This window comes from Ischnura elegans, chromosome 1 (genome assembly GCF_921293095.1).
Source record: "Ischnura elegans chromosome 1, ioIscEleg1.1, whole genome shotgun sequence".
NCBI classification, from domain to species: Eukaryota; Metazoa; Arthropoda; class Insecta; order Odonata; family Coenagrionidae; genus Ischnura; species Ischnura elegans.
The window spans coordinates 106,028,083-106,055,522 of record NC_060246.1 but is presented as its reverse complement, the minus strand read 5'-3'; the positions used below and the strand labels follow the sequence as shown (position 1 = coordinate 106,055,522).

Genomic DNA, 27,440 nt, shown 5'->3' with positions numbered 1-27,440 from the left:
TATTTTTGTATCTCATAATCTCTTGTATTTCAGGGAATATTTCATTTGGGGATACGCTTGATGGACCATGATGACGAAACTGATGACGAGGAAAAACTAAGGGAAGAAGATAGGAGTGGAGAAATGTTTTTCTCTCCCCCTATGCAACTTTCTACTGATGAATGGGCTGGTAACAAACCTCATATCTCTGGAGTGGTACCCCTGGAAGGAAGTGCTAGGACTAGAATATTTTGTGGAAAATATGTAAGTTTTATTCTTTGGTATTTATTATATGAGGGTTTCGGGGAGAGTGGGTGTTTATAATGTGATGTTGGGGAATCAAAATATTGTTGGCCAAAAGTGTGTATGCGTAAACCGGAGGGTTATGGATTCATGTTGAGGTGAACCTTTCCTTACACTCAGAGTAAAATCACTATGATGCCCTTTTCTACTTGACTGAACTTTGTGTTATAATGCAGCTGCATAAGGAAAGGCACTGGGTTGTTTTTCTGAATGTGTAATATTCACAGGATAATGGCATATGATAGCATGAGCTGTACCCTTAACTATGTCATCAAACCTGAGGTTTTAAAACTGATTGAATTTAAAGTAGTTTCGTCATTCAACTGTCATGGTAGGTACAGTAATATTCGGTTATAACGCGGGTCTAGGGGGACGTAGTTTACACCCGCGTTATCGGACAACCGCGTTATTACGGGAAAATGCGTGAGAAGCAATAAAAAAATCCTTACAGGTAATTTTTATAGCCAATTTATTTGCGTAATACATTATTATAATATTTATTATATGATTTAGACGCTCTACTTTAACGGGAGTTACTAAAATACTCGGATATTTTCTTTTGCCGCGATAGTTGATGGCGTTTCTTTGTCACGTAATGTTTTATGCTTTGCAAGTGCAACAGATGAATACTATCGCGATCACTTTGTCCCTCCAACCAATTCATCAGTTCACTTATATTGTGTAATAAATGGCTAATTTTTGGCATCTCGACCTCACATTCGTCTTCTTCATTCTCACTCTCATCTTCCGATGATGCAGCTGTTATTGCGCGGCTCTGGACTGCAGCCACGATTTCTTCGTCACTCTTATGCGCAAATACAAGAGTTTCCTCGTCTTCGCGAACCCAGGCCTCGAGATCACTCACAAATAGTTTATTAGAAAGAACATCTGAAGCTTCACTTGCGTCCTCTTCCGTGAAACCCAAAAACTCGTCTTCGTCGTCTATATGCTATCGCCCGCTGTACACTCGCACTTTGACCAGCAATTTAGAATTGTAGCTGAAGTTATTTTCTTCCATGCCAATCCAACATTATAAGCCATATTCTTCAGGGTGACTGTTTTCAGATATTCTTGTACCTGCAGTTCTGAATTTACGACACTAGTGAGCAATTCCCGCCGATAGTGGGCTTTAAATGCTCTGATTATCCCTTGATCCATGGGCTGAATAAGAGCTGTCGTATTTTTTTGTAAAAATGAAGCCACTATTTTACCATCCCTCGATATTAAAAGCTCAGAAGATGGATGGGCCGGACAGTTATCTAACAGAAGTAGTGCCTTCTCTTCTAACTTTTTTGATCTTAAGTGGCTCTTAACCGATGGAACAAAATCTTCATTGAACCAAGATAAAAAAATGTCTCGAGCCATCCTGGCATTCTTACTGTTTTTGTAATTTATGGGTAGTGCTGTCATATTAACGTGCTTGAAGCACCTAGGGTTTCGATTTTTACCAATACACAGAGGTTTTAACTTGTGACTTCCTGATTTGTTTGCGCACAGTAATGAAGTCACTCTTTCTTTGCTCATTTTTATTCCGGATTTATTTGCCGACTTCTTAACATCAAGTGATGTTGCTAGAAGCAATCTGTAGTAGAGAGCGGTTTCATCGCAGTTATACAATTGCTCCTGAGTGTACTCACCCTCATCAATCATCTTGCGTAAAGTCCCACAGAATTCTCTAGCTGCTTCACTGTCACTGGAACGAGATTCTCCTTGCATGTTAACTTGCGCTATCCCGTGGCGAATTTTCCACCTCGATAGCCAGCCAGCAGAAGCAACAAAATCATGAGCACCACCTATTTGTTTATTTAATTTAATTGCCTGTGCTTGTAAAAGTGGACCAAATAATGGAACACCTTCACTGCGCTTCTGAACAAACCACGTAAATAAACATTCGTCCACATCACCAGCAGCACTCAATCTGGCCTTTTTTCTATCAAGTCCTATTTTGTCATCCACTTGATTAACAAATGATCGTAATTTATCTTCTTCTTTCATCCAACCACGAATAGTTCCTTCAGGAACACCAAACTCCCTGAATAAACTTGATTTTGAATCACCGCGTTTCACTCTGTCGATTATGCCCAACTTTTCTTTAACCCTTTCAACGCTGAGGCTATTTTTTGTATGGCTTTTCCCTGACTGAATGCATTTTTTTGGGTTTTTCAGTAATACTGTACCTACGAAACAATTGCTCTTCAGGAATTAAAAAAAAAAAAAATTTTTAATGCTATAAATTTAATTTTTTTCAACGGACGTGAATTCACGTCCTCAGCCATACGCTTGAGGCCGCTCTTAGTTATGCAGGGTAGTATCAACGCCCCTTTACGATCATATATCCCTCTTAAGTTTTTAGCTACCCCTTTTGCTGGGAAAAAATGCAAAGCCTTTCAAATATAGTAATGCAATATGATGTCTTATTTTTATTTTTATTTAAAATTCCATGGATTCATAATTTATCAATTTTGTAATTATTTTGCAAATGCTGATATTTTTCTGCTAAAAACGCGATCTGCTAAAACTACAACGGCTAAATAGCTATTTCCCGCACTCGTTCTTCTGTTCTGTGAAATAATAGAATGAAATATGTTGTATGTTATTTTGACATTTGAATCTAATATTTTTTTAAATTTCGTTACGAAATTTTGCAGAAAGAACTAACACAGTTTCTAGCAGGATTTATAAAGGAAAAAAAACTTTTAAAACAGTTATAATTTATTTTTACATAGCGCTAAACATATAAATAATATGCACAAAATGCAATCGCACAAATTCTAAATAAACACAAAATCCTTTCACAATACTTTTTACAAATTTATAAACGTAAAAATAGAACAGAAATTACAACTTCATCAGACTGCAGATCAAGAAAACATTAATTATACACAAATAAAAAAATACAGTTTCCATCATTGAAATTATTATGTACAAATATTTACAATCGCATATTTTCATGGAAAGCCATGAAACATGTGTCGACGCAGAGGGGAGGGTGTCCCTCGCAAGCAGGGCAAAAGAACGTTGTGTCTTTTCTTATCCCCTTCTTCTGGCATTCCCGGCACCTTCTTTGCACCGTTCTGTCCCTCTTGCTTTTTTCGTCAATTGGAAAGGTGTGAGGGAAATGCCTTGATAAGCCTACGCCTGTGGAAGGGACTGAAGGGGAAGGGCCTGAAGGGCGAGTGAAAGCACGTGAAAGTAAAGATTTGATTACCGAAAGCCAAAAGTCATAAAATGAATATCTGGGATGCAATTTCTTATACAAATAATAGCTATTGAGGAGGAGAAGGCGGAAGATGTGAATGCCCAACTTCTTGTACCACTTGAGAGTTTTTCGCTCAATTGGATAATAGGACATCATCTGATCAGTGTGATCAATGCCCCCCATCGCCTCGTTGTATCTTGCAATTGCCTCGGGTTTGGGAATGGTTCCCCCTCCCCTTCGGCGGGGGACATCGATCATTTCGCCGCTATACTGCGAACTGATCATCAGTACTTCTCTCTTGTCTTTCCACTTCATGACGCAGACACCGTCACCAGCGTAGGCATTCACAACTTCCCCCTTCTTTAATTTTTTTGAATTAATTTGGGGAGGATTACCCTTCCGGTTAGTTCTCAAAGTTCCGGTACATTAGGTCTTCCGCTCCAGTAGTTGGTGGGCCAAATTGACACTGTTGTAATAATTATCCATAAATAATGAATGGCCAGCATCAAGGTGACCCTCCATTAGCTTATTCACAACAGTGTCAACAGTGTCAGCAGCCTCCGGAGTTCCTCCGTGGAGGTTATTACTCCCGAAGCTGCCATTCTCCTCGACTTCAGTGGAGGAATTTCCTCCGTAATATCCTGAGGATCAGGAGTACGCAGGGGACTGACTTGAGAAGTCGAGGGTCGAGGACTCTCCCTAAGGGTGGATTGCTCCACACCTCTTTTTTTTTCCTCCCAGAGTTTTATTTTAACCATTCTGAAACATGATAAATGAAAGCATAGTATGATGGCATACTTTTATGGACTAAAAAAACATTTTGGATAATAATATAATTTTCCACTATTTATAAGATCTCGATTAAAAAAAGATAGACCTGATTTTAGTAACATATTGGTTCAATGATGAATGAATAAATTAGCAAAAATAGCAAAATGATCTTTGTTTATTTATAAAAAACTATGGCGAGTTTGGTGTCGTTTTCCATCATTTTAAAAACACTTTCTAAATATGGTATGTATAGCATTCATTAGAAAATATTTAGCTTGTATCGCTATGCTATTAAATGCCGAAGAATAACTCAGATCTACTCCACTCCCATTGTCATAGGCCGGGGTAGGGCGTTTGCCTGCGGAGGATTATAAGGGTCGGACCTGCAGGTACCCGGAGACCAGCAGCCGTCCCGTTTTGCACAGAGCATGGGCAGAGCTATTTACCGCCGGGAGATGACATGCATTCCGAAATATTCTCAGAGGGAATCCCCGAGCCAGTCGGTAGACCATTGAACTCTGCTTCATAATAAGAAAATATCCTCTGACGCCATCCTGCTTGAGGGTTCTTCCGCCCCAACACCCTCATCCCTAATGCTTTTCACGTGGCAATAAACCCTCTTTGTGCCTGCGAAACTTCCGAAAGCAGGGCCAAGAAGGTCGCGCGCCACCCCGGCAATTGATCAAACAAAAGAATATACGGAGAGAGTGAACCGTATCTGAAAAGAGTGAAATGTCGAAGACTACTAAAGATATTGCTAGCGACCACTTCAACTCCAACTTTCAAAACATCCTTTCCTGAACCGCCAAATCTCTAACGGGAATGACAACACTTCCACGGATAATTATTTTTCTTGATTTCCTGATTATGCAGATACCAAGAACACAAAGTTATTGTCATTCGCAATGAAAAAAGATATTTTGTTACGCAGCAAGCGAGGACCGCAAAATTTTAACCAGAATACCAAAATGTTCTTTGATATCATGTCTTTTTTATGTTTCCAGCATTATGATAGTGGTAATTAATCACAAATAACAGCAACAGCACTTTCAACCTTCAGTAATGAAGGCATTATATGCTTATACTTACTAGTAATAGGTACGAGTTTACGAAGAAAAATTAACAATTTATGCATGAATTTGTAATGCACTGGTCCGAGGATTAAATATAAAAATTTAGGAGCGCATAAGTGTCATTTGAAAAATAAAATAAATGAAAATGTTACTTGAGCAAAAATAGAAAATAGCTACGTTTCGCCAAAAAATATTTCGCAGCAAAAAAAGTATAACATAATTACTCATTGACTTACCCAAATTGAAGGGAGACGAAGGAAACAAATAATATCAAAACACAGGATCGGGATATTTACAGATCCTGAATTCTGCAATCGATTGTTTGCTGCTGCAGTATCTTGTGTAGGGAGTAATAAGAAGAAATAATGAATACACGGTACATGGGTGTTTAAAATAAAAATAGGATCTATGCACAATAAATGATTTAAAAAATGCATTCAATGCTTCATCATGCCATATTTCATCGCTAGTTAGTGAATAATATTCGAAGAATATTTTGGATAACGACAATTTATCGCCGTAAAAGTCGAAAAAAAAATTAACTGAAAATTTTCATTTTTTTTTACTTGAAAAACATAAACCTAGTTATCAAAATACATATCTATAACACATATATCAACACACAATTAGGTAAATAAAAGGCAAATCACGCATATTTACAACAGAAAATTAAATAGAACAAGGAAAAAAAAAAGTTTACGTACCTCCAAGTGAAAGCGTCTTCGACCGTAATATTCACCCCAGCAAGAAGAACTGACCTTCCCCAAGCGATGGTAGGAGTGTAACTGACGGCTGTGAGCCCGCAAAAGCCCCTACGAATGACTTGGACGCAGTGGTGCCGCTATTAAAGCCGCCGGGTATGGGACGTGAATTCACGTCGGGCCGCCATTAGCTAGGAATCGCTGGACGTGAATTCACGTCCAGCCGCGCGGAAAGGGTTAATTGTGTAAGTTTTCCTTCTGGAAGACATCATTTTAACCCTAAAATCAATGAAATTTTTCGTAAAAAGTAATTTTCATATTCATATTAAGCCTAAGACAAAGGTAAAACAGCTCATTCATCATTAAATGCTCGAAGCCTGTGGGCATTGAGTACCTACCTTGGTTTGAGCGCCGCGGTGCGAATGTCCGAAAGAGAATAATCTCAATCTCGAAAATTATTATAGCCGTGCAGCACACTTTTCAGCTCGAGTTCACAAGACACAATGACCGAACAGGAATTACCGAGTTTTTTTATGGCTACGAAACAATGTATGGAATACGTCAACAACCGCGTCAATACAGTCGCTTGAAGTAGCGCCGTTGCGACGCGTCGGTAGTCACGCTGAGATAAAATTTGCCACAAAGTTACCTACCTCAGAAAAAAGTTCAATGTAATCATTTCGGGGGACAAGGTGAGACCCGCGGTATATCCGAAACCGCGGTAAAGTGAGGCGCGTAATAACCGGAATTTACTGTATTTAAATACATGGATGCATGAATAGGTAGAGATTTTAAGTGTGCAAATACTGTAAAGCCTTGGAAAACTATATTGAATAGGACAAGAGGTTATAGTAAGTGCATTATTGTCACAGATATTTCATTCTTTTCTCACCTATGTCAATATCCAGCTCTTTCATAAACTTAATAAAATGAGAAGCAAGATCATCCAATGGACACTGGAAGCTATAAAATTCTGAATATAATCAACAGATTTAGGCGTTACTTGGTGGAACGATGAGATATTCATGGTTAAATAAAAAACACAGTACTATTCCACAACCTTATATATTTGGAGTCTACTAGTTTCAACGTTACAACGTCATTATCAAGACTAACTGAGAGAAGCATACAACATCCAGCCTTATTTATCCAACAATAGTGTGAGGGAAGAGGGAGGGGGGAGGAACTAAATGAGGGGCAGCATTGAGCATTGTTGGTTGGGCATTGTTGGTTGGATAGGAGGTTCAAAACAAAAAGTATAAAAGCTTGGGGAGGTGGGGTGGGGGCAGGCAGATAAAAGTCAGGTGGTAACGAGGTTAATGAGAAGGGGAGGAGGAAGGATTGTCAAGGAAGAAGTCAGATTTTAAAACAGTAGATAAAAAGTTAGAACATTTGAATACAGTCATATCATTAAAAATTTCGATGTTACGTGCAAGAGTGCATTTGGTGATTTCTAAAATTTCTAAAATATTCAGTTTTACACTTTTGTCATGTACATGTAAGATTTTAATATTAAAATCACTGTTGTGGCCGGATTCGAACAGGTGTTTAGAAAAATGGGAAATGGAGTCTTTCAAACGAGCACTTCTTTTGTGTTCATCGACACGAGTTTTAAACTTGCGGCCCGTTTGACCAACGTACACACCGTTGCACTCGTCGCATGTCAGGGCATAGACACCACTTTTGTCTTCAGGGTTCACTTTGTCCTTGGAGTTAAAAATCACTTTACCAAGGGAGGTCGGGGAGTAAAAACACACTCTGTATTTGTCTTTGGGTATGAGGTTGTGAACACTGTAAGACAGGGGGCCAAGGAAAGGTAATTTGCACCACCGCACAGTGGGCTAGAATCGAAAAAAGCTGGCCAAAACCTCAAAATCGATTTTTTTGAGCTAGGAAATTGAAACTTCGCATACACATTCTCAAATAAATTGTGCATAACTACCCAGATTATTTTGGTCCTGTGTTTTCACTTTAACAATATATGTGAGGTCAAAGTTGAGCAAATTTAGCGAAAAACGACCACCCTCGATTTTTTCTGAAAATTGCCGACTTTATCCTCGTGCACTGGTTTTATTAATAGTTTTATCGACAAAACTGTTATGCCATCTTAATTGACACTTCTTATTCTTTCATATGAAGGGTTTTTAAAGATTTTGTTTCATCAATAACCATAGATACATAACAAAATGGCGGAGCCTGTTTTCAACCCATTTTTTCACATAAACGTAGAAAAAAAGTAGACATTATCACCGGCTTACACTAAGTAACTTATATCACGTCGTTCTTTGAAGCTCCTATATTGTGAATCTAAAGTCAAACCTTGCACCAATTTGCAACCCCGAATTTTAAATAGTTTTTTCGAACGCACGGACGACTCCGGTTCTGGCCGGTGGCGGCGGAAGGTACGGCGACGCGGCAAGCGGGTGGATGCAATATGGTCTCATTCACTTTTATGTGTGGATAACAGATATATTAGTGACAGAAAATAATCACCAGAAAGTAAAATTTATAAATATTGCTACGAATGACTCTCATTATGCAATCGCTGGGCACTGCAAGAGGTGCACTGAAAGGTTTCTTTCTTTGAGTGCATTCCATGGAAAATGAACTTAAATCGCGTGCTTAAAGTGGGGAAACGGACTCTTTTACTAACTTATAAACTTTTTAACAATAACAGATAATATATCCCTTAAACGTGATGGAAAATGGCTCAATACAGTACTTGATTTTGCCGAAATTTGCCAAATCAAGTACTGTCTTGATGCTCGAAGAGTTCATTATTCTTATCCAGTAAGGTTATATAATTTATATTCTTGATTTAAAGCAATTAATAACTATTCCTTATGCAGCACAATTTACATGTTGCTCTAGTTTATCCAGTGCAGATGGACGTCAATTCATGTTTTCAGGGTTGTATCGAGAGAACGACTAGGAGGAAAACGAATGCAAAAGGAAGATACAGTGACCATCCTCGGAGGCAAGAACTCTTGCCAAGTGGATAAAATGCAACCCCGACTATTATTTTATGTCAGATTAAGAGGCCCTCTCACTAAGTAATTGTGTCCATGCAGCTCACAAAATTTCGGTGCAAGGGTCTTCGAAAATCTGAAATGCCAGGGATATAATATTAACCCCAGCGATGAGAGAGTGACGCGAGTATATGATTTCATTTACCCGAGTGAAATTATTGTAGCAGAGGTTATATAAGAAGTTTCCAAAAATGGTTCTGCATCTTACTGCGACTCGAATCTTAACGTACATTTCCACAGTTCCAAGTTTCGCGTCGCATATAAAGTGCACTTAAATTTGCAAACACGGCTTTGACAGCAGTTAGGACATGCGCAATATAATCACACGTGGGAGCGAGGGCCTATGTCTCATGAATTATTGCTCGTGAGCACCTTTGTGCCTTCTTGTTTAGGTAAAAAATGCTGTTCCTTAGGCCAAGCATGAAACAGGCACGAGTATTCAAAAGTCATCACAATTATTTTAGATTTCCTCTCCAAATACTTTAATTTTCTCTCTCTCACACTGACGCTTTAAATACAATTATGGTATGCCACCAACCGTACATAAGGTCTTCATTCAAGGAGCTGACATTGCAAAAGAGTCCATTCTTAATTGCGACAACTGACAGGGGAAGCGATATAGGCACGGTATAAGGACGTGAGAAAGTTCCGTGAACGGTTGACTAGAAAAATGGCACGAGTGGCCACAAATAGGGATTTATTCCGAAGACAACTCCTAATGTCATAACTGATAATGACAAAAATTACCCCAATTAAACTGGAGGAAACACACAGCTTGCCGAAAAATGTAATGGATCTGTTTTTGAAAAAGGAAAACAATGCTTTAGCTCAGACAGTGAAAGTGATAAAAACTCATCAGATAGTGAATGAAAAACAGTAACCTTTTATTGCTGACAGTGATAATTGCAGTATGTTAGTTGGGAAAAGTGTAAATTGTGTTGCTTTTGTTTATGTTATGTTTGTATGGTAAAATATTTCTGAAAAATAGCCATTTTGTCAGCAGCGCAGTTTAATAAGAATAATGACGTTGATATATAGGTAAGAGATTTAAATCAATACTTTAAATTGAGCATAAATCATACATTAAAATAAACTGTATTTCTTAGGAAGAATACATTATATGATGTGAGTAATATGCCTTCCGAAACTTTTAAAGCTAGCAGGAGTTCAAACCAAAAACAAGTTCGAAGGGATCGGCACTATAACAATACTGTAAAACGACCGTGGTCAGAAGGCCTTCAAATATGTATGGCAGGTTAGGAAGTGGAGGCTATGGGTCATCGACGGCTCTTGCCTAGAAATAGAGCTTGTTTGTTAGTAAAAGAGTCCGTTTCCCCACTTTAAGCACGCGATTTAAGTTCATTTTCCATGGAATGCACTCAAAGAAAGAAACCTTTCAGTGCACCTCTTGCAGTGCCCAGCGATTGCATAATGAGAGTCATTCGTAGCAATATTTATAAATTTTACTTTCTGGTGATTATTTTCTGTCACTAATATATCTGTTATCCACACATAAAAGTGAATGAGACCATATTGCATCCACCCGCTTGCCGCGTCGCCGTACCTTCCGCCGCCACCGGCCAGAACCGGAGTCGTCCGTGCGTTCGAAAAAACTATTTAAAATTCGGGGTTGCAAATTGGTGCAAGGTTTGACTTTAGATTCACAATATAGGAGCTTCAAAGAACGACGTGATATAAGTTACTTAGTGTAAGCCGGTGATAATGTCTACTTTTTTTCTACGTTTATGTGAAAAAATGGGTTGAAAACAGGCTCCGCCATTTTGTTATGTATCTATGGTTATTGATGAAACAAAATCTTTAAAAACCCTTCATATGAAAGAATAAGAAGTGTCAATTAAGATGGCATAACAGTTTTGTCGATAAAACTATTAATAAAACCAGTGCACGAGGATAAAGTCGGCAATTTTCAGAAAAAATCGAGGGTGGTCGTTTTTCGCTAAATTTGCTCAACTTTGACCTCACATATATTGTTAAAGTGAAAACACAGGACCAAAATAATCTGGGTAGTTATGCACAATTTATTTGAGAATGTGTATGCGAAGTTTCAATTTCCTAGCTCAAAAAAATCGATTTTGAGGTTTTGGCCAGCTTTTTTCGATTCTAGCCCACTGTGCACCGTTTAGGTTCTGCTTTGGGGACCGGCAGCAAACTGGTTAGGGTGGGCGATACTCTTATTCGGGTTTTTTTGGCCAGTAATTTAAGGATGAGGTCATCATGATAGCCGTTATTAGAACATATCGATTTAATAACATTAAGTTCCTCACCCTGATAGTGACACTTGAGGCTATTCATTAACCCCTGTTCAAGTGGCTGGATTGGATAAGTACAGTTTGGTGGCTAGTGGGTTTCTGTTAATACGTCTGTTTCAATAAAATGTTTGCATTTTCTGGCAGTCCAAGAGCCTTGAAAATTTTCTGAACCTCTTTAACAAAATAACAATGAAACCATTCCTTAAATAATTCTTGCATAATCCATTCTCGCTTTTTTGCTCTTCAAATCACTAGAAACTGTTGTATCCCCTTAAACATGCATGATGGGGTAATTATTCTGATAACCATGAGCTTGAATTCATGACTCCCAGCAGAATTGCAATAGCCTGTAATGGTGAACCTTTCGATAGACTCTATGGCTCTGCTTAATGCTCTTTGGTCTTGTCAATTCTGCAAACTAATTTATTTCAGGAAAAAGATTGCCAGAACAATACAGTCTCGTTCATGTTATAAGTCTGATTTGGTGAAATATTATGTTCATCCAGCAACTTTGCTAGCTCATTGACGTACTCTTTTGTAGCTTTGTGATTTTCCGACAATTTTCTCCTGTAACCTTCAGGTATCAAATGTCATGGCGATATTTAAATTTCTGTAGTCACCCTGTCACATATCATGCCTAATTTGATTTTCCCATCATGTTATTATGTTGAACCTTGATTTATTTGAAAAATTGTGGTATTTTTATTCTTTGAAATCCTCTAAAAGCAATGAATTAGGGATAAATTTGTGTAATCTCCTGTTTTTGCTCTCTCTTTGGCATTTTCCATGCAATAAAAAAATGCGTAAATCATTAGTTAATAGAGTTTTCTCTTCGTTTCTTAGATCTTAACAGATGTACATAATATAATGATATTGCAGTGACATATATTTCAGTAATGCTTCAAGTTCAATTTGTAATTTTCAGGCCTGCTTTTTGGTCATCACATCTATGATGACCTCATTTGGTGTAAGAGTGTTAACTGTCCGTCCCATGTATACCTTGTGTAACCACACTCTGGAAAGATTCCGCCTGTCAGCACTCAGTGTCATCTGCAGTCAATCAGGCGATCAGAAAAAGAAAAGGGTGGCAGTCCCACACTCAACATCTCTATTGGATATTCCTCCAGGAGAAGGGGAAAACAATGGTAATGAATTTATCTATTATTATTGTCTCCTTGCATAACGCTGTAATGGGTAAATAGTTTCCTCTCATTTTGCTAGATTATTTTAAGCAAAAATAGGCTATCTATGGTTATGTGAGCTGCTGATGATAATCTTATGAGCTGTCATATGAAAAGCATAAACCCAAGCATCAGCATGAAGTGTGTTGCCACTACTTGATGCTGATGTTTGATGATGCTGATAAACTTCCGTACATAGGATGGCGAAGGTATTGTTGGGTTACAAATACTTTTATCTAACCTCGCAACCGATTTGAATGGATTTTATACTACCTTGTATAGATGAAAACAATTCTCACTCCAGATTTTTTTGTATGGAATATTTTTAATGAAGTACTTTCCTACATAACAAAATATTTTTTGAGCTAATGATTCCTTATTGCAAGAAGCCTTTATCAAAGTCTATCATAACAATTCTTTGAAAACTGGGAATTTTTAATAACCAAGCATCAAAAATAAATTAGCAAATTCCAAAGAAATATCTCCATAGTATGTGCATGTTTAGCCAACATTCATGATCTTAAGCCTTGTAAATTTATGTATTTTAGTTTTCAAAATATTTTTATCGATTGAATAAGAAAATAAGGGTTACATGTTTGGAATTTTTGTCTGATGTTAACCAAATGATATTATGTTCATATGCCATGTGAAAATTCTTTTTTGGTCATATTTACTACATTATTCTGATTTAAAACCAAAGCATAACTTAAAATGTCATTACTTTTTGATTAAACTGGAAACCCCTAGTATTCAGAAAAATAATCCTAAACAATACCATTTCCCACCCACCTGTGTTTCCATTTGGAACAAAGAACAATTCTACATTCTATCACAATTACCAATCCTCAAAGCTCACTGAAAAGTCAGAGGCATAGGAGTTCATTCAGTGCCACTAAGAAGTCTCCACATTTCTACTTGGAGAAGATGAAAGATGCTACTGCTCCAAAATTTCAAAACCATATGTAATATGATAATGCTTATCTCTCTTGACCCTTCGACTGGGACATGGGTGGGAAGGATGGTAAGATGCATGAGGGGCAAAAGAATGAGACCAAACAGGATGCATTTCTGACAGTATTTAAGTTTTTTAAGCTATAATTGATTCAGTCAGAGCCTTCCAGTTACAACAAGGGTACCAATATTCAGCCTAGTTCAAACAGCACAGTTTTCAAAGAAAAAAAGTGTTGCATGAGTACACTCAAACAAGATGAGCCTGACTTGAAACGCAAACTGCATACATCACATCAGGGGTGCAGCTAGGAATTATGGCTCGGGGGGGTTTTAGGCACAACTAGGCCTGGGGTGTGTGGTATACCTGCCAGGATAAGCGGGAGGTGTGGGTGCCCTCCCCCAGAATTTTTTTTAAGATAAATGGTTCAAAATGGTGAGTTTGATGGCTTTCTGGGGGATATTTTATTAATCCTAACACTCTTCTATAAGTATATTAATCAAATGAAGTAAAATGGATTAAACTTAAAAGTTTCTCTGAGCTCTAGGGGGGGGGGGTTTATCCCCCAAAATCCCCCCCTCGCTGCGCCACTGCATCACATAGCTTGTCCACCTTTGCTTAGAAGGCAATGAAATCTCATGCAAGATCGGAGCGTTCGTCCCTTCCTCCGTCATTCATAGCCTCGTTCCTTCGTAGCCGTGTTGCTTTCAAGATAGAGGGAGCACTTTCCTTACCCTCTACCTCTCCTTTTTTCACTTCTGCTGCCCTCCCCTTCTTCTGGCTGAGTGCTTGTCTCCTTCTGTTCATGCGCCTTGCAGCACATGATGTCAATGTTGTTCAAACATTTTCTATTGTATTGCAGATTGGGCAGTTGAAATTTAATTTAATGATACACTGATAAAAATGTCTTTTGTAGTGTGGAAATATTTTTATTGAGATGAAGAGAAGCCAATGTATGCCATGTGCGTGCATTGTGGCATGAAACTATCGCCAGGAATTGCAAAATCCACTTTACTTCTATTAAAGAATACGTGAGTGAAACACGAGTCAGTATGAAATGAGAAAGTGATGAAATTTGGGGTAAACCTGTGTGAGGAAAATTATAATTTGGTCGATAATATATCCAAAGATTGAAACCCATTTTAATTTCCTAACCCAGCCGTAACCGTGCAAAAGATCCACAGAGAAAAAATCATCCGGCCGGGGCCTGCTCTCCGGATGTGGCGCTTTGTGCACGATTTGGACTGCTTGTGGCATCATATGCTCAGCAGTCTAGCAACACTTTGTCCGGTAGTGTCCAAAAATATCCACTGGGAAGAATGACGCCTCGGTAGCTTAACTGGCTAAAGCACTGAACCGGAAATCGGGGGATCCAGGTTCGAATCACAGTCAAGGCGGATGATTTTTTTCTCGGTGGATCTTTTGCACGATTGTGCATCACGGGTGACTCCCGTATAAGTTATCACCGTGGCTAGTCCCGGTATACTTGAAACCCAACCGTAACCATTTAGATTCTGTACATATAGAGATATAAATGTTTTTAAAAAATAACTCGAAAGCTCATAAAAATGAATTTTTAATCAGTAAAAATATTGAAATATGTATGACAATCAAAATAGCATTCCTTAGATTGGATGTACCCAGAAGAAACTTGAATAATTACTTTGTTTTATAGCAGGCAATTAAAAATGCATTTGGATCTGAAAATATCCTAAGATCTGACTCCTGAAATCAAAGATTCGATGCGGATCTGGATTTTTAAAAATCCTAAATCTGCCCATTCCTTAAAAATATGCATTTTGTAATATCATATGAATACACATCTCTTTAATATAATGAAGAAAACTGCTAGTCTATATCTTCTCCAGTTGTTCCATAATTGAGTGATATGTGAATTCCAGTGGAGAGGAAAATGGTCAGTATAAGTCATCTGGAGCAGCTCGCAACTGTCACTACCATAACGCCTCAAGTCTGTATTTATGTGATTTTATCCTTAGAAGTATGCAATGAATGATGTAAATGGTTGAATAGGAAAAAAAATATTCAGGGAGTTCCATCAAGGTCCAGGGTATCCACTAACCTGGAGTACGTGGAATAATCAGGGAGTTTTAGTCCTCTGAAAATGAAAAACTCGGGGAATCAGTGAGTGTTTGGAAAAATCGGTTAGAAATAGGTCGGTATGCAATAGATAATGGCAAGGATTTTGAAATTGTGAAAATTCACGAAACTATTCGTCTGATTTTCTGTGCTATGAAAGTTTCATTGACTTGAATGAACTATTCATGATGCAGATATCCATTTTACTCACCAGAATTTTTCATTGAAAATATTTCCTATAATTTTAAAGTTATTAAAATTTTCAAAACTATCTGCATATCTAATAGAAAATAATACTTTCTGTTTGTTTTTGTAACATGATGAAAATTAAATGCCTACTCTTAAACCATGAAATTGAGAGGCTGATGAAAGAACAAATGAAACTTTCACTGTTTTTCAGTTCAGATTTCTAAATTGTTATTTCAATTTTCTAGCAGTTTTCATGCTGCCTTTGATTTCCCATATCAGTTATTTTTCCTTAATTACATGCTTTTTCTTTCAGTGTCTCATGATGGAAAAGTTGGTGATGTAGGCCATATTCTCGGATGGCCTATCATCTTATGGACACTAATTCAACCTAGTAGTCAATTAACCAGGCATGATGGCTATTCCCGACTTGTTGGAGAGCAGAGACTTGAGCCTTATATTCAGTTGGGCATGGATGGGCCATCTGGTGATCTTGTCTTCGGATGTCCCTTAAAGGTTGGCATGCCTCCAGAGAACCCTAGCCTGGGTGGAATTCCCTCCAGCTCACAACCAAAGCGTGTGAGTTTTACCATCCCATTGCCATCTGTGGAAGAAAAAGATGACCGGGTGTCAAGGATCATGAAGAGACGAGTTGGATATCCGGCAGATAGCACACTTCAAGTGGCGAATCGCCCTTTTGTGATGACAATGCATGAAAAGGAGGGTCAAAGTTTCCTGGTCATTCATGATGATCCCTGTCCTCAACTGGAAGTTCTTAACTTGTGCAGTTTTGATATTTTAATTGGGCAAGTGGAGAAGAATGATCCAAATTTAGGACCATCGGATTCAGAGCATCTTCAATGGTTAACTGTGATTCAATCAGGAACGTCAGCTTTCTATAGTCTTCCAAGTCGGTCATCAAATTTTCCGGACATATATTCCCCTGGGGATCTGCAACCACCCCTTGTACTGGCTGGCGGTGACTTCCCCCTGGATGAGGATATCCCACTTGACATGTGGAGTGAATGTGTTCAAATAGACAATTTACATTTATCTGGCCCAGAGGGTCAATTTGTTCGTCTATTTCCTGGCCGGGACGTCAGAGTTCGTGTGGCGGAGAGGCAAAATCAGTCGAACAGTGAGTGGGGGAAGTCATGTCTCATACTTTTAACTGTTGAACCTGCTCCAAGGGCATCCGTCCTTGCAAAAGATGTGAGGGAGCGTTTAGGTGCTACACTTGAGCCTTCAAATGCCTCCTATTTGTCTGCGAAACTTGGAAATCCCCTGTCAAGTGCACCTTTAACTTCTGGTCCATCTGCTGCAGCATCTTTTGCATCTGTGAATGAAGCAGATTCAAGTTCTTCCAATTTAGTTGCTACCACCAGTTCTACTACAATGTATGCAGACTCTAATGATTGCCAATATTTGTCATTCATTCCATATTCTCTTTCTTTCCTCCTATCAGCCTACAATTATGGTTACCCCGCCCATGCTGGTGAAAAGAAATGGCAAATGAACTTTACTTTTCTTTTGAATGGAGCAAGTTTCTCTCTTATGGATGATTTGCATCCACCCTGGGAAAGAAAAGAAGCTATTCTCTTATCTCTGAATGATGTGAGCATTACGTCTGAACCTGCAGATGCTGCATCTGCGACCTTGTTAAATGTGATAATGTCTGTTGGAGACTGTCAGTTGGACAACCAGCAGCATGTGAATTATGATTTCCCTGTCATTCTCGTCCGTGATGGTGCACCTTATAATCCCTGTCTTGTGAACTCTGTGACTTCATCTGCCTTGCTTTCGAAACCATCCTCTCTTGTTTCAGAAGTACGTAAAGAAGCATTATTAACTGTGATAGCTGGTGTGAAATTGGGAGACAGTTATCATCCAACTTCCCTGCTCAAAACTATTGAGGTGAGGGAGTATTATAATTGTAAATTGTTTTTTAATATTTTTATGGCTTTCTGTGCATGTATCATGCTTCTTATTTCTTCAATTTTTGAAATTCTTGATAGAAAAGGTCATGTTTTTTATACTCCTTTTTAAATCTCAATTACCCTTTAGCAAAGGCACTGCATGAAACAAGTGACTTTGTATGCTGTCATGTGTGCACTTGGTGCAAAGTTATGTCCACCGAAGGTGAAATTTTCTATGAAAAAAATCATTTGGTTACCTGGGATTCAGTCTTCCTAACTGCCGGTCTGGTATGCTACACTTGCTCAACAGCTACCAGTTACATCAACAAGCTAAGGCTTAGCTTGGTGTGAGGTTTGGGTTCGAATCCCAGCTAATTCAAATGATTTTTTCATGGCAGATCTCCCTTGGTGTAATTAAGGTTTTTACGCTTAAATGAGTCTCAGTATTCCACATGGAGCCATGCAGGGTTTGTTTTGGGTGGACAACAACGGTGTAACAAGTTGCATTCCAGAGCCCTTATTGTCCCTACAAGAGAGGAATGGGGATTTTTTATTAGTACATTGGTAATACATAAATTCATTGATTCATTTGGAGTTAAAGCCTGTTAACTTATTCTGAGTGTTTTAATACTATTAATTCCATTCTTTGGAGGAAGGAAGGAGATTGAGTCAAGTAAAGACTCTCTTGACTCAATCTACCTCACTTTGCAATGGTAGTTCATATCTAAACAGACCCTTCGTCCGTAATGCCTTATCAGTTTATCACTTAAAGTCCCTTTTATCAACTCTTTTTTGTTGCTTTTATAACATATACTTTGAGTTAGAACTGCCTATTCCACATGTGATTGAACATTGCTTAATCGAATTCAAAAATTAATGCAAAGAATTGAGTTGTGCTTTGCCACTGACTTTCAGGGCATTTCAAGAAAGGAGTTCGTGTATTTTCCATAGTCTAAGAATGATGGAAGTTTGAATAGAATTCACATCTCTCATAATTGTAACAGTTAGTGGCATTGTTTAAAGTTATACCACAACTTATTTCTTCTAAATTTTATGCTCACAAACAGAGTTTTCGTGGTCAAATGTTTGTCCAAATCAATGTGTTGATTTACTAATGTAAGTAAATTTAAGTCTTGGTACTGGATTTTGTCTCAATCTTGTGCTGTGCTATCAATGAAAACTTAAACCTTTTGCAAATTTTTTCAATAATCCCCTTAAATGATGCCGTAATTTCAGTACTATGGGTGGCATGAAAGTTATTTGAATTTCCCTCATTCCAAGATGATGGATATACATAATACATGAGCTCTTCCTCCGAACTGTGGCAAAAGTAGCACTGCTCAATTTACTCTAATACTTCTGAATTTGACTGTGTGTAATATTGATGTAGTTGCTTACACTTGGAGTGAGAACTTGTCTATTAAATGGAGGACTGTTTGGGACTGCTTTGAATTTGGATGAGGGCGTTTTTAATTATATAGGCTTCTCATGTGGGAAATTCTCTATTTGGGAAGTTTATGAGAAGTTGTGTTGTCTCATACATGACTCCTACTTAAGAATCTGAGTTACATGGTTAGGTATTGTGGTAGAGTACTATGTGGATTTTTCTTCGTGACTTGCTTGCGCATGAAGTCTTAACTTAATCATTTTAATCAATGCTGTGATTACTTACTTATTTAGTAATGAACTGACTTGATTTGCATCTGATACTTATTTCTATATTCTGCTTGTTATTCTGTCTTTTGCAGGTTAACACAAGGCCCATGAAGTTGTACCTAGAAGATACGTTTGATCTGTACCTCATGGATATATGCTTAAGTTTACTTCCATCCAGTCTTCTATTTCAACCCAGTGTTAGTCAATCAGCAGAATCCTCTCTATTTTCAGAGCCAAGGGATCACATATCTGCTGATCAATTCCCTCCCCACTCTCCCTGGTCCCCGGGGCATATATTTCTTCCACAAGAGCCATTCCTGGAGTCACTGGCTGTTGCTAAGCCTCTTCGGTTAAAAAAACTGTCTCTAAGCCCTGCTTCACTTCTAGTCAGCCTTCATACTTATGCAGGTGTTTACATAGCAGCCAACCATTCCCCGCTTCAGTTCTCATCATTTGTGAGGACTCATCTCTTCACATCAAGTTATGAACTTGGTCGAGCCCTGACTGTGCATTACCGCTCTGGAGTGCTACTCTGTGCTGGTGAGAGTCAAATAAAATGTAACGTTATGCATACCGTGAATTATATATTTTTTATTCAAGTATACCAGGACTAGCCACGGTGATAACTTTTGCGGAGTCACCCGCAATGCACAAATTGTGCGAAAAATCATTCGCCCGGTCAAGGCACTATGCTTTTTCCTCTGTGGATTTTTCGCACAATATATTTTTTGTTTTTTAAAGGGTCTGCTGAAAATTGGTATAAAGTTAAGGTAAATGTAAATTTGACGAACATGTTAGGTGTCGGACCGGGGCATATAGCATCATGGAAGGCCACTTGGGTTTCTGGCTGGGTCAATGTTGAAATGGCTGCCAGCATTTTGGAATCCGAGTTGGTTTTCATCTTCAGGGCTGATCCCTTAAGCCATGATCATCTGCCGTGAACATGGGAACCAACTCGATTTCCCAAACATCGGCAGGCATGTCAAAATTGATGCTGTGGAAACCAGACCAGCTTTCCGAGACAATCATCGGACTGATGACTGGTGATGATGATGGAAGTTTGATGCATTAAATATTTGTGCCAATGAATAAGTAATCTTTCATTAAATAATCTATCAATAAAGAAAATAAAAGAAAGCTCAAATAAATATATCTATCAATAACTATAAATGGCTTTTTTTTTATTTGAGAATTATGACTAGTTTAAGATACCTCATTGGAAATTCTTGAACATATGTGCTTCCCAACAATTACAAAAAAATTGCCATTTTTGGTATATGCTGACAACTTTATGAATGTTACTTTATACAAGTTGTAATTCTTAATATCTTCATATGAATAAAATGCTGCTTGAAGTTTATCTTTCATGTGACTGCCTTTTTGTGATACTTAAAAAAGGTCATTTCAAGAATATGCAAGTCTGTTCTTTTTATTGATGAGATCTAAAAGTTGTTTATAGGCATTAGTGAGATTTAAAAGTCATTTTTAGACACTTTCTCACTGAGCATTCTTTACTTTGTAATGTCTAATTTTTCAGTTACTCTCTTACTTTCCATGGATTTCAGTTACTTCAGTATATGTATTTCTCATTTGTGTTTTGAGTGAAACTCAAAATTCAAAATTAAAATAAATGAGACCTTAAATAGATATTGATGGATTTCAGGATGGGTATTAGGATCTCTGGAGTTGCTTGGAAGTCCTGGCGGTTTAGCATGCACTGTTGGAAGAGGCATTCGTGACTTCCTTCACCTGCCTTTAGCTGGGATTCTTCAAGGTCCTTGGGGGTTTGTTCTTGGTGTACTTCATGGCTCTGCATCATTGATGAAGCACATTACTGCTGGTATGTCCGATACATATATGCAAATATGCATGGAATAAGAAAAGGGTTGTAAAAATGCACTCATATGAGCACAAGTTTGGAGAGTTTACAAAATGCAATTGCTTTTATTCCTTAATTGGCTTTGCTGTTCTCAGTTTTAAGTAAATATCATTCAAATCAACTGTCAGTTAAAATTTTCATCCTCTATCGCAATTGGAATGTGAGATGGTTGTGATGGTGAGGCATTCATATGATGGTGCAATATTTTATTTTCTACTTATGAAAACATTGGTTCAAGTTAAAATTATTAAATTGGTATATACCTATGTGTATTACGTATTTATCAGAATATAGTCCTCCCATTTTTTTTTCCAAAAATGCCTGTGGTAAAAGTAAAGGAGGGGGGCTATATTCCAATGCATTTTTTTATATTCCCAAAATGAAGCCTCAAAATTAGGGGCGGGGACAATATTCAGAGAAATATGGTTTCTTGAGGAAGTGGTCTTGTATTGAATATGTATTATTACTAGTTTGTATAGCAAAGATTGCTTTCAAAATTAGTATCTATATAATGGTAAAATAAATACTGCATGATTGGTTATCACTGGGATGAATTACTTAAAATAAGAATCGCCTTTCATTGAAGAAAATTTTCCCATCCATTCAGTTTCTTCTCTTTTTTTATCACCTAAAGCCTCTTAATACGATAATGTCATCATTTTAGTTTTCGTTTTAATTTTGCTCAGGTACTGTTACCTCTGTGACCATGCTGGCTTCAAGTGTTGCTCGCAATTTAGACCAATTGACATTAGACGAGGAGCACAGAAAATGGAGTGAAGAAGTCCGCCGAAGACCTCCTAAAGGTGTTGCTCAAGGACTTCTCAGGGGACTTACAGGACTTGGAATCAGTTTGTTAGGTAACTATATTATCTACTAATGGATTTTTTTGTTTAAGTGAATCTCATTTATGTACATTATTGTTTAAAAAAAATTATTTTAACGCCTGGTGCTGAATGAAAGGAAAATCAATAAACTTCCATTAAAAAATCCTGAAAAACTCCGTTTTGTTGTATTGTTAACATGTAATAGTATGAAAAAGAAAATGAGTTTGCATGATTACTAAAACTTGAGGCATTTTCTGTCATAAATGCAACTGTTCAATATGTGATACACTTGAAATTTTCACCACAATATAGGTGCTGTTGGTGGAATTGTTTATCACCCTATGCAATCCATGGTCAATGAAGGTTCACAAGGAAGTATTGTATCTGGAGTTGGAAAGGGTTTAGTTGGTGTGATCACTAAGCCTTTATCTGGAGCAGCTGAGTTAGTTGCATTAACTGGTCAAGGTCTCCTTCATGGTACTGGATGGTCAAACCTTCCTTTGGTGAGTGTTGTAATTTGGGTGTACATTTGGGTAACCTGCATAGACATGCATATTTGACTATTTTTTTCCATTTTTGGAAATAATCTTTCTAGTTTTAATATCATTTCCTGCAAATAATGAGTCACAATCATGAGCACCAGATGTAAAATTGTTTGAGGGGTGCATTCGGTGCGTCCCCTGTGGCATAATGACTGAGCGATGGGTGTGGTGTTTGGTATGTGTGGCAATGGAGCTTGTGTTCAAACAGTAGTGTAACATTAGTTGTGTTAGAAGGGCATTTTATAGTAGTTCTTTATTGTAATGTTTTCCTGCTATGAAAATTCTCTATTCAAATTACAAAAGTAGTCATTTCCCAAAATTTATCATGAACCAGAGGGTTGCAAAGGGGTTAACCACTTGCACCCACTTCCCAAAAATTCAATGTAAACATACTAAGTTCAACAAGAATTTAAATGCACACGTAGAAAGGAAGCTTATCTGCTACCACAAATCTTCAGCATAGGTGAGCAAATTAGGATCAAGGTTATTTCAAAATTTACTTCTCTTGTCATAATTATCTGTCTAATCTAAACATAACACTCTTCAGTATTGTAATTCATGTAGCAACTTCCCAATTTGTGGTATTGGTAGCAATAAGAGGCTGTTTTATATTGTTAATTTCATTTTCTTATTCTTCTAATCCTCTATCGAGTCAAGGCTAATACAGCGTCAATATGATCATGCACGTAATCATTCGCCTTTAGCGGCCTTTATTCAGTTTTATAAATGTAGTTGATCGTTCTATGTGAAACATAAAGTCTTTTTCATTGTGAAATTAAACAAAGCTCCTTGGCTAGCAAGCTGTTAATATGAAGGTGTTGATACAAAATTTTAAATACACCACATATGATGTCACCACTGCAGGTGCAACGACCTACATTGTGTCTGCAATATCATGACAAAAATATTCATAGGTGTTTTAGTACAGAATTGAGAAAAAGTACCAGTGTTTTAAGGGCAATCCATATAAACTGGACTTAAAAATGTGGAATGATTGTTTTTTATTGCTAATTGTCTTAATTTTAATACCATTTTTCGAATGTCTTCATTTAATTACAGTTGACCATTCTATTGCTTCTCTCTAAAACCAAAACAAATTGCTTGTTAAGCAAAATAGTCATTACAAAATTGCTTTTTTATTGTGGTGTATATTGTTCATCGATTGTTATATTTTATATTTTCTCTTCTTTATTTCTAAATTGTTTTCATATTTGAATAAATTTTGTTTAAATTCTCTTTTGCATTCTTTACAGCCAAGACAGCCGCCTCTGATTGAAACTATAAACGATTCAAGTGATTCTCAGCTGAAGTACATTTGGAAAATTTTGCCCCTTTCACTGAAATCATGCTCCTTTCTTCCACCTATTCTTTTTCCAAATTCCTCTGCGCTTCCCCTCACATACGCAGATATCAAGGGATTCAAATGCTATATGATAATGGAAGCAATGTCTGTCAGCCCAGCAGGAGTCTACAGCCCAGTGACGATAATCCTTACTACTGAGGTATTTTTTTCTGTGCATCACTGTAGTTTTTTCATGATATTTTGCTTTTAAAATAATCAATTTTGATTTACCTTAAGCAATATTGTAAATGTGCATTCCCTCATATAAATATGTATTTGAAAGCTTTACTTTGACTTATTAATTTTAAAACCCACTGAACTTATGCAAACATTCATTAGTTTACATCAAGTGTTTCAGTCGCCCATACAAATTATTTTTTCAATATGAGGAGTCAATGATTTGTAATGTCTAGTTTCTCACGTTACAATATTCATTTTTGCATAATATCAATGCAATAACATCATTTTTTTTAGGCTTATCTTGTCTTAGTCCTGTACTTTTGAAATATTCCTAAATAACTTCATGAACAAGGAGAATGTTGAGCCTGATATGACATTGAATATGATTAAATACTTTGGATGGGACATACATGTATAACAAAAGATTTCCTGGAGACAATTCTTTCAAATTACCAGAAAGTGCCGCATTAGGTTGTAGCCAAATACTTCCACATTAGGGGCCATCTACCAATGAAGGGACTGTTACATGTAAAAATATGAATTTGGCTTTGAGCCTGTGGGAGAGGAACCTATTTTCATTTTTGCTGGGTGTAATGCAGTAATAAATTGTTAGGAGTATTATTACATATTCCTTTTTCTTTGATATTTAAGGGTCTTCTAATTGTAAAATTGGAGGAACAGAAGGAAGCTAAGGGCACTGCATCATCTGAAAAACCAAATGACTTCTTCTGGATATCTCTGAGAGAAGTCAGTGGCATGGAGCCTTCGTCTTCAGATCCTACCTTGTTAAGGCTTCAGCTGACTCACATGATTGAGCCTGTGACTGGAGTAAGTGTTGTATGGATTAGATCAGAATACTTTGAAAAGAATTGTTCTTCTTGGAACACTCATATAGGGTGCTCATTTATTATGTGTGATGGCAATAGCGAAAGCTTCTGCTGCTCTCAACCAGGGTCTCTTTTCAAAGGTTTTGAAAGAGCTGAAGGCGTAAGTGTTAAGGGCTCATTTTTCATGTTTGACAACTCAATGCAATCAGTTATTGATAAGCCTAAAGATTTATTTCCCTTGATAAAACTCACTAAAAGCTTTGACTTACTACATATCTATAAAAATGGTATCACGGTTATAATGTACTTTTTCCAATAACAGAATTTGTCTCTAAAGAAAAACTGATAATGGTCAAAGCATTTGATTAAAGAGGCTACCTCGGAGTTACATTTAATTCAATGTTATTCTTGAAATCCAAGAGACTAGTCACTCATACATAATTCGCACTGGTTCAATAGACAAGGAAATAATATTGCTGAAAGGGAACAGGTTAAAAAGTAATACATAATCATAATATCTCTTTTATTTTTTGACACTTAAAAATATGGATTTGGTATATTCTACTGATCATTTCTGAGGTAGATATTTCATTCCTGAAGGATAGGATTCAGGGCCCCTTAAGCTGTCTTACCTACTTTTATTGCATCTGCTTTGCCTCTGTAGTATAGTGTGCTATTCAATTTTAATGCATGGTGTACTATACATCAGACTGTGCTAGCATAAAAATCTCCTTACTATAAGTAATGAGTGAAAACTATCTTTTCAGGCTGATGTGCCTCCTGTTTCTACTCGGTCTCGCATTGCGGAGTATGTGAGAGATTCCTCTTTACTTGTGTGTCCTGTGCAAATTTCTGGACCTCTTGGTGTAACAACTATGAATGATTGGACGTTTTTGCCCCCTGCTCCACAACCAGCGTCTGCTGTGTGCTCTGCTCAAAACGTGTCTCCGATTTCCTCGAGGTCCCAATCACCATCCCTCCCCCGGGCACCTCGATCATCGTCCCCTGTGCCCTCTACGTCCTCTGCACGATCATCTTTCCCTTCCCTTGCCGAGAAAAGTGGATCATGTAGTGGAGAACTCAGTGATCAGCATTTGGCTGCATACAGTGAAAATATTTGCAAGCTTCAAGACATGGTCGTTCAGCCTGGATTGCCACTGATGTTCCATGTGGCTCCAGCTGCTGGAGTCCACTTTTTATCCCTCTTGAAGCTTGTAAAGAGGCAATCCCTTGGAAAAGGGTATCCTGTGCTGTGATGATCTTCCCACCTCACTACTTTTGCATATTTCAGTCATTTTACCATTTTTGGTGGTTATTCATTTGTGTTGACTCTTTTATAAATATCCTATATCTGTTTGTTTATAATTTTTGATAATTTCATGGCAACAAATTGGGACCATTTGTATCTGCACCGATAGGGAGAATGGATAATGCATTGTGTATTAGTGATTGTTTTGGTTGTAATGGTATGACTGCGTACTTTTGTATAAGTCATTGTTGTTAACATGTATTTTGTTTAGTGATGGCTGAAAATTTATCTGATGAATTGAAAGTAGGGGTGAAGAGAGAATTTATGTAAATCTGGGAGCATATTGCACACCACCTTTTATCAATGTTCAATTTTGTGTGAAGTATATTCTTGTTGACTGAAAAAAATCATTAGTACTTTATTCAAACCTGTGAATATTATTACTGTTATCCTAGCACTGGTTTCTCTGAAATCATGAATACATTTGTGTTCTTTGCTCTGCTTCCAAGGTATTTACAGCGCTTAAAGTGACAATATGGGAGGAGATCAGGGTTTTTATATATTTTTGTGTTTTCTTGTTGATGGAAGTCTAACCTACTATTACAGCAAAATTATTACAATTTTTTAATCGTCATTTTTCTGGAATCCTTATGCCTGGTGTGAAAACTTATAGTATCCTCCATCCTTGGTTATGTTCATGTATTATGTAAATAACCTTGCAATTCACATTGCAGACATCAAGGCACGTGTGGTTTAGTCACAAGGAAGGTAGTCATGAAGTTGTACATATGTGGTAGGAATGGATGATATGTGAAAATATGCATCTCTGAGTTAGTAAAAATATATCAGTATGGTCACAAATCAATAGAGAACTATTAATATCTCCATTATTAATTAAAACTATCAATTAGAGTAAAATAGAAAATTTTCAAGCCACACTAATGAGGATACTAATGAATAAGTTTCGCTCATCATCTTAGACGATTATTTAACCTTAAGTATCTAGATCGGTGGCGCTAACTGCTGTTATTTTTCTTCTCGTACGATTTTATTTTCCGGAGAAATTAATGCTGTCATATAGGCAGTACAAAAACTCGATCAATTATTTATATTATTACATCACCATAACTTGGGTACTGATTCAAGCATTTGAGAAATTGCTCATTATACTGTGTATTTCAACTTTTTAGTCATCTATTCCTTTGGTGAGAAGGCTTCCACGGTGCGATAGTAATAAAGGCTGCATTTTTCCGGGTTTTACAGTGTTGTCGTTGTTATGAAGACAGT

At 37.4% G+C, this 27,440-nt stretch overlaps 1 protein-coding gene across 1 annotated transcript in view; it reads left to right on the top strand.

Moving 5' to 3' along the window:
- Positions 1-27,018, top strand: part of LOC124167627 (vacuolar protein sorting-associated protein 13B) — a 104,655-nt gene extending 77,637 nt beyond the window's left edge. Inside the window, exons 46-55 of the mRNA XM_046545610.1 lie at positions 34-243; positions 12,251-12,470; positions 16,055-17,652; positions 19,403-19,850; positions 20,974-21,150; positions 21,876-22,046; positions 22,326-22,516; positions 23,809-24,057; positions 24,729-24,905; positions 25,672-27,018. Of these exons, the coding sequence (XP_046401566.1) occupies positions 34-243; positions 12,251-12,470; positions 16,055-17,652; positions 19,403-19,850; positions 20,974-21,150; positions 21,876-22,046; positions 22,326-22,516; positions 23,809-24,057; positions 24,729-24,905; positions 25,672-26,160 (3,930 nt within the window). The 3' untranslated portion in view covers positions 26,161-27,018. The remainder of the gene's footprint in view (positions 1-33; positions 244-12,250; positions 12,471-16,054; positions 17,653-19,402; positions 19,851-20,973; positions 21,151-21,875; positions 22,047-22,325; positions 22,517-23,808; positions 24,058-24,728; positions 24,906-25,671) is intronic.
- The last annotated feature ends 422 nt before the right edge of the window (positions 27,019-27,440 follow it).